This window comes from Rhinatrema bivittatum, chromosome 1 (genome assembly GCF_901001135.1).
Source record: "Rhinatrema bivittatum chromosome 1, aRhiBiv1.1, whole genome shotgun sequence".
NCBI lineage: Eukaryota > Metazoa > Chordata > Amphibia > Gymnophiona > Rhinatrematidae > Rhinatrema > Rhinatrema bivittatum.
In genome coordinates this window covers 740,825,324-740,842,268 of record NC_042615.1, presented here as the reverse complement: position 1 = coordinate 740,842,268, position 16,945 = coordinate 740,825,324, and the positions used below count along the sequence as shown (strand labels likewise).

The 16,945-nt window shown below is 41.2% G+C and overlaps 1 protein-coding gene across 1 annotated transcript in view; it reads left to right on the top strand.

Annotated features, from left to right (window-relative positions):
• The window catches only part of GHR (growth hormone receptor), a 531,792-nt gene that overhangs the window by 303,284 nt on the left and 211,563 nt on the right, over window positions 1-16,945 (top strand). The window contains 1 exon segment of the mRNA XM_029578049.1: window positions 14,103-14,183. Within this exon segment, the coding sequence (XP_029433909.1) occupies window positions 14,114-14,183 (70 nt within the window). The 5' untranslated portion in view covers window positions 14,103-14,113.

Below are 16,945 nucleotides of genomic sequence, written 5' to 3'. Positions count from 1 at the left end.
ACTTCTCCCTGGCTTGTACCAATTAAGACTTTTTTTTTCAACGAATATATCTCATCTGAATTCAAATATTTGTGGATGATCACCAGCAATCAAAACGTGGATCTACTCTTCATGGGCGGCCAGTGAAGTGATTTTAAAGCATGGAGTAATGTGTTCCTGCCGAGATTTTCCCAACGATACTCTGGCAGCAGCATTTTGTGTTAACTGCAATATTTTAAGTAATTTTTGTGGCAAACATATCGAGTGTACTACAATAGTCTAAATGTCCCAAAACCAGGGACTGTAGACTGGGTGGAACATTTCAGTAGGAAAATCACATTTTAATGGTCGAATGAATTTTAATTTATAAAACGCCATTTTTGCCAGCTGACCATTTTGAGGTATAAAACTGAGTTGCGAGTCTAAAATAATACCCAAGCTATGAATTTCTCTTATAGTTGGAAGCTGGTGACCTTCTAACCAAATAACTTTGACATTATTTTCTGGAATACTTTTCCCTACTCACATAAACGCTGAGGTAGATCTTAAAAACGTACGCGCGTGCGTACTTTTGTTCGCGCCACCGGATTTTATAAGATACACGCGTAGCCGCGCGTATCTTATAAAGTCCGGGGTCGGCGCGCGCAAGGCTGCGCAAAATCAGCAGCCTGCACACGCCGAGCCGCACAACCTGCCTCCGTTCCCTCCGAGGCCGCTCCGAAGTCGGAGCGGCCTCAGAGGGAACTTTCCTTCCGCATCCCCCCACCTTCCCCTACCTTCTCCTATCTACCCCACCCCCCAGCCCTACCTAAATCCCCCTCCCTACCTTTGTTGGGCAAGTTACGCCTGCTTGAAGCAGGCGTAACTTGCACGCGCAGCCTCGGCATCCCCCTGGCACAGGCCGCAGTGCCAGGGGACTCAGGACCGTCCTCCCGGCCCGCCCCCGAACCGTCGCCATGCCCCCGGACCCGCCCCGGACTACCCCCTGACCCCAGACACCCCCCCCGGACACGCCCCCTCCCACCCCTTTTACAAAGCCCCGGGACTTACATGCATCCTGGGGCTTTGCACGTGCCGGCGGCCTATGCAAAATAGGCGCGCCAGTGCGCAAGTGCCCTGCGTGCGTAAATCCAGCAGGATTTATGCGTGCAAGACTTTTAAAATCTAGCCCTTAGTTTTCTTAATATTTAAAATCAACCCATTCATTCTTAACCATTCCTGAATATGTCTCATATAATTTTGCAAGTTCTCTATGGGTACTACATTGCAAGCAACACTAGGGATGAATAATTGAACATCATCTGTGTATAAAAGATACAGCAACCCCAAAGAATGTAACAGTTGCCCTAAAGGAACAAGATAAAGATTAAATAATATTGATGAAGACGCAGATTCTTGCAGTACACCTGAATCCAAACTCCGCCATGAGGAGCAATTTGCTCCAGTCCATATCTGCTGCTTTACATCCTCACGATATGAACGAAACCAGCTCAGCATGGCTCCTGGAAACCCAAAATTAGCTAGTCTCGAGGTGGCCAACCTATGGCAAACAGTGTCAAAAGCAGATACAAAGTCAAGTTGCACCAGAATTCCTGTCCCACCATGTTGAATTCTACTCACTATCGTAACAAGCAGGGATATCAATAACTCAGTGTTATAACCTTTCCGAAAACCATATTGGCATTCATCAAGGATATTATTGTCAATCAGATAATCATTGAGTTGAGCAAGAACACATTTCTCCAGGACCTTAGCCAAAGTGGGAAGGCTGGATATAGGGTGATAGATAACTCCACAACTGAGATTGCTATATCCTTGCACGTAAGCTTCGCAGTTGCCTTCTTCAAAGATTCTGGAACCAAACATTCTTCTAAAGTTTTATTCACCACTTTTCACACAAACTAGAATGAGTGGTCTTTCATTGATTTTACATAAGAAAATGAGCATGGATCCAAATTTGAAGATATAACTTTAAGACTAGAAATAACAGAAGTCACTTCTTTCACGGATTCAGGGTCAAAACTAGACCATTCTACATTAACCAGTGTCCTCTGCTGACTAATATCTTTAAAACTTGTCCTACCTGGCTTTGTAAGCAGGCAACTTTAGAATCAAAATATTTATAACATTCAGTTGAAGCTCTGATTGCATTCCTTCCAAGGGCTTAGATGTCAGATACTTCACTATTTTAAACAATATTAAAGGCTTGTTTATAGCTGCCTGCTAAACATTGGCATAATCCTTTTTTGCCTGATCTTTCTGTACTCATGCAAATGTTCCTGATAATCTAATTTCATATCAACATCTTTATCCCTTCTCCATTTCCTTTCTTTTCTGCGCATGATTTTCCTAAAATTCATTAACGTTCTTGAGAAGCAGGGTGCATGTTTATGTACAGCCCTGGTAATTTATTTTTTTTTTGTGAAATATTTTTATTGATTTCCAACTCTGCACAAGACAAACATAGAAGTACAGAGAACTCATCACAGTCTATGCAGAGACCTGCAGTTACTATGTGAACAGTACATGCAACAGCGAAGCGTCCATTAGAGTCAGAGTTACATAAACTTAACTTAACTTATTTATTTATTTATTTATTTATCGAGTTTTATATACCATCGTTCAGTTTTGCTATCACAAAGGTTTACAAAAAATATGATGGTTTACAAAATTAAGAAGGTTAACAAGGTTTCCAAAAGAGGTTCAAATGATTGTTAACATAGAGACATCAATTTACAAAATTGTTTGTTGATCAGTTTTTTACACGTTTCATTTCTTTGTTATAATATATACTTGTATTGAGTTCCCAGATTTCTTAGGGTTAAACCAGAGGGGTTGGCGTTATTTTATTCATTGGGTGAGTTGATATGCTTTGCTGAACATCCATGTTTTTAGATCTTTTTTTAAAGTTTTTAAGTTTTCTTGTGTTCTGAGTTTGATTGGGAGGGAGTTCCAGAGTTTAGGGCTTCCTAGAGAGATTGCTCTCTTTTGAGTTGAGGTGAGTTGTTTGGAACGAGTAGGTGGCGTCTTTAAAAGTCCTTTATTTGCTGATCTGAGGTTTCTGTTTGGTGTGCAATTTTATGGAGGAACTTAGCCAGTTTGTTTGTTTTTCTCTCTTCCTTTGTATTTTGTATTTTACCCAGTTAGCCCCTCCCTTGTTCATTGTAATTTCCTTTCTCAGTTGACTGTAAACCGACATGATGTGTCCTATGAATGCCGGTATAAAAAAGTGTTAAAATAAATAAATAAATAAATATAATTTTATGTAGTATGGATAGTATTTTATATTCTATCCTGAATTTTATTGGTAGCCTTAATGTTAACTTAGCATGAACTAAACCATAAACGTAAATGTAAAGGTAAAGAGAGAGGTAACATTAACGGTAACCCCCTCCCCTTCCCTACGCCCTACGCCCTATCCCATATCCCCCCTTGTTCTCCCTCCCCAAACCCTATCCCCATGCCCCTACCCCGTGTGTCCATGTCAATTACACTCTGTATAACTGTGATCCTGTTATCCTGCTAACCTGTTATCCTTTTATCCTGTATCCTTTTAGCCTTTTATCCTGTGGGCTTTAAATAGTCCTGCAGAGGTTGCCAAATATTTTCCATTTCCCTCTGGCACTTGTCAGGTTTACCCTGTATACTGCAGTATTCTAACGAGTATAGTTTGATCAGGAATCTAAACCAGTGTTCATGAGAAGGCCCGCTATCTGAGACCCAATTGGACAGAATTACTTTCTTCCCCACCATACTCGCTTTTTGTATGAATTTTAACTCAAAAGAGTCTATTCCTTTGAGTTTATGAGAAGTAAGTCCAAAGAGCCATAGCATGGGCTCCTCCAGAAGGTCAACTGACAGCCATTGACCACACATGAGTATGATTTGTAACCAGAGGGATTTAATTATGACACAGGTCCAAAAACTATGGTGATATGAGCCCTCATGCAGCCTATATTTAAGACAAAGTGGGGATTCAATTATACGTGCTTTGTGAGCTTTGTCAGGCATCATGTAAAACCTTCTCAAGAATTTCCACTGTAATTCACGGTATAGCACACTCTCGGAGCAATCTGCAATATCCCTGAAACAGTGCATAAAAGTCTGTCTAGTTAAAGTAAATTCAGTCCAGGTTTGCCACTGCAACAAGACAGAGGTCAACGTGTCTTGCTCTAGACTAATGAGTAGTCACTTATGATAGGCAGCTATAGAGGGCTTTTTTGATTTAGCGACCATTACTATGTTGTAGAGAGACCAAAATTGTGGCGAGATATAGAGAGAGTGCACATTTCTGTGAATAAAGTGCCTTAACTGCAAATACGCAAAATAATGAGAGGTAGGGAGTTGATATGTTTGTTGAAATTCCAGAAAAGGTAACAGCTGGCTAGTAGCTTTAGAGAAACATTGGTAGACCCAAATCAGCCCACTGGTTTTCCAGTAGTGAAAAACATAATTCATGCACCCTGATGGATAAAGCGAATGGTCACAAATACTTACTAGCGCTGAGACCTTTGAGGCTGACTGCACCTGATGGCATAAATGAGCTCATGCCTTACGACACACTTGTAACATGGGCTGGGATGCCATAAATGCTGGCAAGTTCTCTTTGGTGTTTGCAACATAGGGTTGAGTGAAGAAAACCCCCCCCCCCCCCACCATGCTTTCAAAATATTGCAGGGCGTATAATATTACGTTCCCCCCAACATCTCTCAAGTGTCGCAGCAGGCATGCCAAATTATATAATTGTAGATTGGGACAATTCAAACCCCCCTGAGACAAGGGCTGCATGAGCATTCTAAGCGCGATACGAGCTTTCCGTCCATTCCATAAGAATCTCCGAAATAAAGTACCAACTGCCATACAGTCTTTGTTAATGAGCCATAGCGGAGCCATTTGCAGGACATACAACACTTAGGCAGTATCATCATTTTGATTAATTGAATCCTGCCAGAAAGGGAGAGAGGAAGCCCCTGACATTTTTTCAGTAGTTGAGCCAAAGATTGGATAAGTGGGTCTATATTAGCATTGTGAAGCTCCGTTATTGCATTTGGAATTTTAATACCCAGATATTTCATGGAGACAGCAACCCATTTTAATGGAAAGGCAGCCTTCCAGGTGTCTTTTACTCTGCCCCAGACATCTAATGCTTCAGATTTGTCATAATTAATTCTGAGGCCTGCAAATCTGCCATAATCTGTTTGTAGGGAAAGAAGGGAGCCTAATGAATGGTGAGGTATATTAATACATCATCTGCAAAAGCTGCAATCTTAAACGTCTGGGGACCCTCCCCAAACCCCCTTATCTCATCTGATTGGGCTATTTTCCATAGAAGCAGGTCTATAGCTAGAATGTATAGAAGAGGAGAAAGAAGACATCCCTGCTGGACACTGCATCTAATGTGAATAGCATCCGATTTATAGCCATTGGCCACTATATGTGATATGGGGTTTGTATAAAGCATAGAGATAAATGTCAAAAGATTACCACCAATGCCATATTGTTGTAACACAGAGAAGCGATAAGGCCAAGAAACCCTATGAAAAGCCTTCTCTGAGTCAAAGCCTATCGCTAGCGCCGGGGACTTCTGATGAATAGTGGTGGGCATGGCTGATAGTAGTTTAATAATGTGGGCACAGGCAGATCTGTTTTTAACGAACCCAACTTGATGCTCAGAAATAAGATGGGGCAGCACATTACTAAACCTATCTGCTAAAATTTTGGCTAGGAGTTTGAGATCACAATTGAGCAAAGAGATAGGTCGATATGATGCCGGATATAAAGCATCCTTTCCTGCCTTGGGCAGAATGGTGATATACGCTGTGTTAAATTGAGCCAGTAATTCTTGTTTCTGGACAGCACTATTAAAGAATGCAGTGAGAGGTGAGGCCAGGGAATGTTGCAAAATCTTATAAAAATCGAATGAAAAACCATCCAGTCCCGGTGCTTTACTGGATTTGCTAATAGAGATAGCATTGATTACCTCCAAAGGTATAATGGGCCTGTTCAAAAATGCAAGTTGAGTATTGGAATGAGTAGGTACAGACAGACCTGTAAAAAAAATCTGCCTCCTCTTTGGTACCCCCATGACATCAACTGTGTATAGGTGTTCGTAGAACAATCTAAAGACTTCACAGATATCTCTGTGAGAAGACACAGTATGACCCTGTATATTTTTCATGGAGGGAATAAAGGTTTTCCCCCGATGTGCTCTTACAAGGGAAGCCAACCTGCTTTATTACCATAACAAAAGAGGTTTTTCTCTGTTACCTGAGGGCGCATTGAGCTCTTTGAAATAACAGGCAATTCAGGTCTCTCAAAGTAGCAAAATACTCCTTCTGTTGATCCAAAGCAGTTTGGTCAATCCATGTTTTGTTTGAGAGTTCCCAGGCGCATTTCCAAGCTTAAGATATTGTGATTAAGCTTTCTGGTACGGGATGCTACAAACGAAATGATTTCCCCTCTTAAAACCGCTTTAGCTGCTTCCCAATATAGTTGGGGATTAGATAGGTGCTCATGGTTGTGGAGATCATATTCTGCCCAGCGCTTTTGAAGAAAGCGCTTGAACTCCGCATCCTTACTCAAAAAACTGGGGAATTTCAGACTAGGGAACCAACGGTTCCCTAGTCTGAAAACTCAATTCCCCAGTTTTTTGAGTAAGGATGCGGAGTTCAAGCGCTTTCTTCAAAAGCGCTGGGCAGAATATGATCTCCACAACCATGAGCACCTATCTAATCCCCAACTATACTGGGAAGCAGCTAAAGCGGTTTTAAGAGGGGAAATCATTTCGTTTGTAGCATCCCGTACCAGAAAGCTTAATCACAATATCTTAAGCTTGGAAATGCGCCTGGGGACTAGGGAACCGTTCACATGGTTCCCTAGTCTGAAATCTCAATTCCACTCAAATACATGAGTGATCAGAAACCGCTTGTGGTCCAATAACCACTTTGGTAAATGCATGTAAGCCATCTTTGGGAACCAAGATATAGTCAATAGAGATAACGTGGTCTGAGCACATGATATGTGAGTGTAATCCTTCTCTGTCGGATGCAGCGTGCGCCAAGAGTCAATAAGAGAGAACTCCAAACAGAGAAAGGGAACACCCTTTCCCTCCCAATTGTGGGACAGGCCCCGGTGGGGTCTTGTCCATCCTTGGGTCAGAAGTAAAATTAAAGTCCCCTGCTACTATAACATACCCTCTAGCATGTATCTCTAGCTGTGTGAGAACATAGGTATAAAATGCATGAGAATACGCATTCAGGGCATACAAACAACAGATCATGACTTCTTCGCCATTTAGGTTGCCTATAGCCATTACAAACCTCCCCTCCAAATCTTGGATAGTATTATTTAATAGAGTGAAAGATGTCGACTTATCAATTAGAATTGCCACTCCCCCTTTTCCCCATTTGCTTGTGAAGAGTAACAGGATCCCACCCAATTCCGCTTTAACTTTTGACTCTCAAGAGCGGTTAAGTGTGTTTCCTGGATACAGACAACTGTTGGCTTACACTTCTTAAGATATTGTAACACTTGAGGCTATACGTCTTCTTACAGGGAAAAGCTATCCGTGGAGAACTGGTTGCAGGTAGGGTCCATCTCTCTTTCTGTGTGCCCCTGGGCTCTGTCTATGGGAGCCATCCTGCCCTGGCATTGCACTGTATATATATATTTGTATTCAGTTGTATAACAGTATGGATTATAAATTAATATTACAAAATAGTAGATGAAATGTTGTTTTTATGCTATTGAAAGGTTTTATAGGGCTTTTTCAATGAAATAATTCATATTTCACCTACACTACAATCGTGGAAACTGTAAGCATCAGTGTTGAACTAGAAGCAATCTGACAGCTCTGTTTCTTGGATGCACATTATGTGTGAATCTGTGAGTATAAGCCTCACCATTAGTTATTCTGAGAGGCATTAGAGAAAGTGTAGAAACAGAAAAAAAGAGAAGATATTGGCAGATTAGGACCACTTGCTCCACCCAATCTGCTCATTTGTGCCTGCCTGCTGTGCTGTCACAGGGCTTCACTCAATCTGTGGTCTTCTTCTTTTGCTCTGCCACTGAGATCCCTCTCTCCATGTTCCAAGCACGTTTGACGTCTGTTACTGTTTTGGCAGCCACCTAGGTTGCTCGATTTACAATAACGTGCTGTAAAATATAACAGTCTGAGATAGGGCCTGATTTACTAAAGTGTTTCTCCCATTCCGTGTCTGTGGGGAAGAAGCTAGAGAATCAGGTCCATAGTCCTGGATTTCCCTCCATTGCACGCAGGGAAATGTAGTCCTCATTTTCTTAGGGAAATCAGAGCAACATTTTGAAGTTTTCTATTGGGCAAACCCAGAATTAATTCTGTCTCTCCCTTTTGAAAATTGAGCATCATAGTTATCCTATCAAATTCATTGGAAGTATGTTCCAGGTGTACTCAAGAACATAAGAAATAACATACGTCAGACAAATGGTCTGTTGAGTACATCATCCTGCTGGCCATTCTGGATCGCTTTGAAAAAGTACCTCACAGATTCTAATAGGGAGATTTATTGCCTGTTGTTCACTCCCTGCTCCCAGCATTAAGAGGTAACTAAGCTACCTGGCTTAATAGTTGTTAATGGATCTTGACCACATACTCCAGCAACAAATTTCATAACTTTATTGTGTGTGTTTAGCTGGATAACTTGTCTACTAATTTGAATTTATTAAAATGTATATGCCAAACTTTCAGGAAGCAATTTTAAGGCAACTTACAAAGTAACAGTCATAGTAAGATAAAATACAAAAATTCAAGACTTAGGCACATAGAAAGCCAACCACAATGGACAAAGTCTGAAATAGGCCTGCAAGAAAAAAATTTAAAGAGCACTCAGTCTAGACCAGTGTGTCAGGACACCCTGGTGTGTCGCGAGGTTGTGGGAGGTGATTGACTTCTCTTACATTGGGCCTGACGGGAGGCTACTCTCACTTCCTTCTCTTCTTTCTGGCCCAGTGGGAGGCTGTAGTGTTTCTTCCTTCACCCAGATCAGAGCAGACATTGGCAGCTCCTGCTGTTCTGGGCCTGATGGGATGCAAATGTTATCTTCCCCTGCTGAGCCTGGGAGTGATACTGCTGCTGATCTCTTCACCCTGTGGAGGGTGGGGGAAATGAGGTTGGGAATGCTGGGAAGATGAAGGTGGAACAGAGAGGGAGTGTGGGAACTGCTGAGCAGGAAAGGGTGGGAAACAGGGTGCCGGGGGTAGCTGGGCAGGCAGGGAGATGGGATGAAGGGGGTAGGGAGAGTCACTCAGGGAAGAGAGGGAGCACAGGGATGAAGGGATCAGGAATGCTGGGCAGATATGTGATTGTGAGTGGATGATTGAAATGGAGTAATTTGGAAAAGTGAAGGATGATGGAGGTGGAGTGACGGGGTGCAAAAGCCATAAAATGTCAGTTTTGGGAATGTGCATTTCTTCTATCTTCGTACTTTGCTTAGTGTAGGAGGATATGTATTTCTGTGTCTAGCTCTCCAGTTTTGCACTGCATGCAGAGTAGCTTTTTGAGGTTTCCATTCCAGTATTTGTCTCCATATTTGTAATTTTTGGTCTTTTATCCTGTATTTGGTGAAGGTTGGCTCTGTATGTGAGACTGAGGTAAGGTATTTTACTAGTAGGTAGGGACTCTTCTTTGTTGCCTTTTCTCATTGGTGCTGCACTGCTGCCTTTTCATAGGAAGGGCTATTACTGTTTGAGTTCTTGGAATTAGTGTTGCAGTGGTATGGAAGGTTTGCTTACACATGTGCTGAGTGTTTTTATTTTTAAGGTTTTGTATTTTATAATGCGCCTGGTAGTAAGGGAGTTTGTGTTTATGTTGCTGAGATAGCACCAGAATCAGAATATCTTCTTTATATAGCGAGTGGTATTGAAATATCCTAGTTCTGCTCTGCATCCATTGTTTGGGGACAGGGGGGCAGGGGTGGGGTTCCTGTGGATGCAGAGTATATGTTTACATTTAGCCCTGTGATAGTCAATGGTTCCATGTCAGGCCTGTAAGCATTATCTGCCAGGTGTGTCCCAGTAGAAAAAAGGTTGAGAACCACTGGTCTAGACCATATGCCTGGTTAAATAGATACTGTAGGTCTTTAAAGGCTTTTTGAACTGATTATTGCTATTGTCATGATGTTGATGGGTAAGGAGTTCCAAAGAACTGGGCCAGCTAATGAGAATGCTCAGTTCCTTGAATCCTTTATTGTCTGATGATAATTTTCATGCTGTTTTGTGGGCTTTACTTATCACTGCACCTGATTATTGTAATGTGTTATATCTTGGGTTACCTGACAACTCGCTTAGCCTTTCAGAATACAGTAGCATGTGTACTCTCTGGTATGGGCCTGCGTCAACATATTACACCTGTTTTGAAATCTCTCCACTGATTTCCTATCCAGTGGAGAGTAAAATTTAAAATGGAAACACTAATTCATAAAATATGTAATACATCTGATTCTACAGTTTTAAACTCCATGTTACAAATGTACCATCCTGATAGATCATTGTATTCAGCAAATAAAGGGTATATTAGAGGCACCTTCTGTGTGAATGCCCTTCCAGAAGATGTGGTAAAAGATAAAAACAGGAAACAAATTCAAAAAGTCATGGGCTAAACAGTGTGGATCCCTAAAGCCTAGAGCATGGAAAAGAAGAAAAGGATGCATGGGCGTAACCTGCACCGGGTGGCACTTACTACCTGTAACCGAGTAGCTTTCATGATTTTGATGCAATTGCAACATCGCTCTCCGTGTCCACGGAGGGGATAAAAGAGGAAATGGATTCAGACGACAGCTAACACTGGGCCCTGACTTTTACCGTCGGGGTCCTGATGTGCAGACATTAGGGAAAAAGTGCAGGACTACTTCTATGGCAAAGTCCAAAAGCAAAACACGTTCCAGCAGCATTGTCTGAATTATCAAGACGGCTGCTTACCCTGTAAAAATGTTGATCGCAGTAATTTTGAGATGGGTTTGTCAATGCTTGGTTTTGACTGTTAATATTACTGCTCTTAACATAAGGCTTGGGGGCAACCTGCATGGAGCGGCAGTTCTACTCTTAACAGAAACACAGGGTAACCTACACGAAGCAGCAGTTACTACCATAAAAAAACTTGCTGGTCTGACCTGATGGGCCATTTGGTCTTTTTCTGCTGTCATTACTATGTTGTTATTGCCATGCACAGCCTGGTGAGACACATGAAAGGGCCTTCTCTATTGCTGGCCCAAATCTTTGGAATTTGCTGCCAGAGCAGCTTCAGATGACTGTCTGTTCCAAGCAGTTTAAAAAACAATTCAAAATATATTTGTTCCCTTTAGTATATAGGGGAGCATAGGGAAAGTTTCTCTCATTCAGTTTATACTGAGAGTGTGCTATAATAAGGATGAATATGTTGCATCCATCAGCTGCTATATGTTGGTGTAATTGGTAACTGTTATTTTTTTGTTTTAAATAATTATGAATGTTTTCTGTCCTTTTTGTGATCTGCTGTGAATATATGATATATGCGGGATACACATTTTTTAAAATAAATAAATACCATGCTTGCCTGTATTCCTCCATAATTCATTAGAAGCCAAAGTTCTCAAAAGACATCTGTAACACAACTTGTTTCTTTGATGTGATATGAACCTCAGGACAGTTACAGTGGTCTAGCCAGATGGGCACTTTATTTGCAAATCTTTATCTTGACCCCCCTGTGAGATAATTTGTTCTGCATTGTTCAGTTTCCAGATATCAGTACCTGGTAAGCTAGGACTGATAGGGTGGAGAATGAAGTTTCCTAATTATATAAAAACCTGGAGACCAGTATTCAAAATCCCAGAAAATGGATAACCTATCCCGTTGAGTTATCTGAGCTATTCAGTGGGATAAATGTCCCACTGAATATCCCCAGTTAAAGTTTTCCAGCTAACTGTAGCCAGATAGCTTTAAACCTAACCAGATATTTTTCTAATATCACTGGTTAGATGTAAAGTTATCCAACTGTGGTTAGCTGGATAACTTTATCATTAATTGGCTATGTTCAAAAGAATATAGCTAGTTAAAGTAACGCTGCAGCGCCTAGCTACCTGAATGACAGTCCCACCTACCCCAAACTATGGCAAGTGGCCCTACTGAGCTAAGCATCCTTGCCCACCCTCCCCCAAACCTCTCTAAGAAGATTGAAATAAGTTTAAAAAGTAGGTCTGGTGCCAGCCTACCCCCACCCCCACTCACTCCCTGGTTCCACTGAATACTTAAATACCCTTCCTTTGGCTTCCCTCCCACCCCGCAAACCCTAACCCTTTTGCTCTCCTGGTACCTTCAATCTTTAAGCTCTTCGGCTGGATCAGAGTAGCAGTCTTACCGCGATCCGGGCCCCGTGCTTCTGCCATTGCTAAGGAGCTAGGCTGGAAGCCAATGCTTCCCTCCTGGTAGCAGAATTGCTGAGCCCAGGTCATAGAGGCTGCTACAGCCATTCAGGCTGAAAAGCTTACAGATTATAGGCACTGGGGGGGTTAAGAGGATTTGAGTTTGGGGAAGGGGAGCAGAAGTGAGAGGGAGAGAAGCCTGAGTAGGAGTATTGAAACATTACAAATGTGGAGCGGAGCATGTCAGTGCCCAACCTCTTCGATTTTAAATGTATTTCAGTATTTTCAGAGGAGTTTGCAGGGGTGGGACTGCTTGGCCTGGTAGGACCGTGTGCCGTAGCTTGGGGGGGACTGTCATTTTTTTTTCCAGTGCTACACTGACACTTAACCAGCTATATTCTTTTGAATTTAACTGGTTTAATCTTACGTTTTCCCGGCCACACAAGCCCAGATAACTAGATCTACTAGTAGGACGTCTTGAGTTAGCCAAATAACTTATCTGGCTAACTCCAAATATTGGGGTTAGCTGGATAAATTAATCAGCTAACTCAACCCTGCCCCAGAATCCTCCAACGTGTCCTTTTCTTATTTGGCTAAATCTTTGCCTATTAATGACATAACTTTTAGCTGGATAAGCAAAGGAAATATTCAAAAGTTGCTATTTAGCTAGATAACTTGTGAGTTATCTTCCTAAATGGCTTTGGATATCGAACTCTTGGAGCCTAATTTATGAAGGGATTGGTTCTTCTTAATATGCAGAACTATCAATAAGAGAGTAAGAGCAACAAGAAATGTGCAGTGGGAATGAGAGAGACATCTTTACAAACTGTATAGTCTTCATCACATTCTTAAGATTTGAAACTGATTTGGTCCCACATGTTTTCCTCATTCGGTCCTTCTGAATTCTTTTGAGCATACTGAAATGAGGCAGTGTGATGACTGAAGTGCGCTTCCTCTGCCTAATTCCAGATCTTGCTTAGATCAAGTGAATAACTCCACATATCCAGAAGGGAATATAGATTCATATATTTTCTAATGAGGTTGGTAATATGAGTCAAAGAAGGGGCCAATCTATAACAACCTGAATATCCGGAGTGTACATGTTTTTTTCTGAGATATACAAGGCCTCGAAGCCACATATTTATTTTTAGCATAGGTTGCATTGTTTACTTCTTCGAATATATTTCAACCATATATTTTTCCTGAATCCTAGATTTGCACGAATCTAGCCTTCTATGACATGTAACATCTGATTAACTAAAGATGGACTTCTGAGTCTTTCCATTCAAGAGCATTGCTCAAAATGTTCTTTGGCTTTGAAATTAGAGAACGATAGGCCTTGAGAGCTTTTTTGAGAAATGAAAATGCTTTTAATTTAAAGAGTCATAGACACACAGACCCAGATATGCTTATAGTCTCCTGATAGGAGCATTTCATACAGAGGTGATAGCACGACATGGGGCAACATTCATTCAGTGAAGCTAGGCTTAAAGGACAACTACATGGTAGGGCAGGATGGTGTATGCAACTATTGTGCTAGTTTTTCAATTTTTTTTTCTTTTAGTAATTATGCATGACACTAGAAAAAGGTAAAAACAGCTTATTAACTTGCTGGATCTTAGAGAAGGTGGTATTAACCATATAGGACTCTATTGTATCATATACGATATTCAGCTATTTATTTATTTTTTTAATTAGCAGTTCCTAATCTGACACAACTTTAATTTGTCTTGTTCTTGTTTGTGATTGCAGGACCTAAAAGTATGGCTCTTTGGTTGTTGCTGTTGTCTTTGGCACTGGTGTGCACAAATGACTCTTTTTCTACAAGTGAGGGTGAGTATATTGGTGGAACCTTTTATTTATTCCTTGAAATAAGCTAAACTTTATTTGCAAAGTTCAAGTAAAGATTGCAGCAGATTTCTGAAACACAAGAATGCTTGAGCGGGTATTCACAGCCATCTCCTTCTGACTGTCAGACTGCCAGGCAGTAGTTCAGCTTACCAAAAGGAAGTTATTCATACCCGACTCCTTGCTGCAGCTCTCTCTGGCTGGCTCACTATGTTTTCAGCAGGCAGCAGCTTCCTGTGCAGTAGTCCTTCCTCCACTCTGCCATTTTGAATGGATTGTGCTGTTTTATGTCTTCTCCCGACGTTACTGCAAATTAATTAAAACTTCTGGGGAAGAGTATAACCATGGAAGACAGCCTGCTATATAGATTGTAGCTAATATAGCTTCTCTCATCAGTGACTATCACACTGTGTAAAAAGCCTCTTTAACTTTTTTCATGAATGTTATATGATTTTTAAACATTCTGTTCACATTAGCTAAACTGTTTCTGACTGTTGCAAACTATTAGAAGCTATGCAAAAGCATTTTTTGCATTGATTTCGTATTTTTTTCTACTCATTTTAGACTTCCAGCTTTAGAATTTTGAACCAGCTTCTATTGAGCTACAATGTGTACACCTGGGGGGGAGGGGGTCTCCTAGTTTGTGATCCCCACCAAACCCAGCCATTGCAGTGATAGACTTTGTTCAGGGGCAGCTACGTGCGCTCTAAGTATAGCCAGTAGGGGTCACCATTGAACAATGGCTGGGACACTGTCTGTCTGTCTCCCTCCTTCCCCCCCCCCCCCCCCCCAACGAACAAATTATGAATGCTACCCTTGCAGCTTCCACAGCCCCTGCTGATCCTAAGAGCAGAAGCTGGGCCTCGGACTCAAATCCAGGTTTTTCCATATGGCAATGTACAGCACTGTTGCTCAGTCACCAAGTCATAGTAATATAGTAAATGACACTCCTTGCAGGTTACCGCCATATTTCTATCCCATTTATTTGTTTTAATTTGTTTCAATGTAGCAAAATGCTTCCTTAATTATTTAATATATTTTTCCGTCGTTTTCTTAGCTTAGTGCTGTATCATATTTCTCTGTTAAACGTCCTCCCAACAAGGTCTTGTTTCGAAATGTCCAAATTTCTTCTTCAGGGGAAATAATGATACGTTCTTCTTCCTTCAAATGTTTTTTTGCACTGTGACGGAATTTCCTCTTGTTCCTATCCCTACCTCTTTTATACTCCTCCTACTGGGATTTTTAGATTTTAAATACAAAAATAGGATGGTAGGGTGGAATGTCAATGATTAAACACATGAACTAGACCAACATTAACTCAATGGATTTGAAGCTAATTGAGAGGGTCACTGAATGAGACATCCACCCCCATCTTTAAACATTTTTTGTTTTAAAAAAATAATAAAAATATATATTGTGAGGTAAATAGAAAAAGAAAAAAATAAAGAAAAAAATAGCTTTATGGATAATTTAAGAATAAGGGGGTTGAATGGGTATTTTGTAGTATAAAGTGGGACATCCCCTTTGAGTGGAGATTTAAATACAAGCAGTTGTGTCAAAAGCATTCAGGCTAATTGATTAAGGGTAGTAATCCCCATGCGTTCTGTTAAAGGACATAACTGCCGCACCATGCAGGTTACCCCCATGCACCCTTTTCTTCATCTCCAACTTCTAGCCTTTAGGGATCTGCATTGTTTATCCCATACCCTTTTGAATTCATTTACTGTTTCTGCTCTCAACACCTATTCTGGAAAAATAATTCCTGTTGTTGGTTCTGAGTTGGCCTTCCTGGGGTTTCATTTTATGACCCCATGTTCTACAGTTTCCTTTCCAGTGGAGTTTGTGCACCATTAAAACCTTTTAAGTATCTGAAGGTCTACATTATATCTCCCCTGCACCTCCTCTCTTCCAGGGTATACATAGTCAGATCCTTCAGCCTCTCCTCATAAGTGTTCCAATACAGACCCCACACTATATTAGATGTGATTCTCTAGACTGCCTCCATCTTATCTCTATCCTTTTTTGAGATATGGACTCCAGAACTGAACACAGTACTCCAATTGAGGCCTCACCAAGGACCTGTACAAGGGGATTATCACCTCCTTTTTCTTACTAGTTATTCACTCTCTATGCAACCCAGCATCCTTCTAACTTTAGCTATTACCTATTCACATTGCTTCACTGTCTTCAGTCACCAGAAACCATTACCTCAAAGTCCCTCTCCCAATCCGTGTATATTAGTTCCCCCACCCACATCACATACAGCGCTTTTGGATTACCCCAGATGAATGACTCTGCATTTCTTGGCATTGAATCCCAGCTGCCAAATCTTTGACCACTCTTCAAGTTTTCTTAAATCATTTTTCATTATCTCTACTCCTTCAAGCATGTCCACTCTGTTGAAGATCTTAGTATCATCTGCAAATAGACAAATTGTACCTTTTATCCCGTCTGCAGTGTCACTCACAAAGATACTGAATAGAACCGGTCCAAAAGCTGATTCTTGTGGCACTCCACAACACCATTCTCTCTTCACCACCATTACACACTGTCTCCTGCCAGTCAACCAGTTTGTAATCCACTCCACCACCTTGGTGCCAACTCCCAAGCTTCTCATTTTATTCACAAGCCTCTTATGTGGGACCATATCAAAGGCTTTCTTGAAATCCAAGTAAATCACCTTGAACACTCTTCCTTCACCCAATTCTCTAGTCGCCCAATCAAAAAAATAAATCAGATTTGTCTGA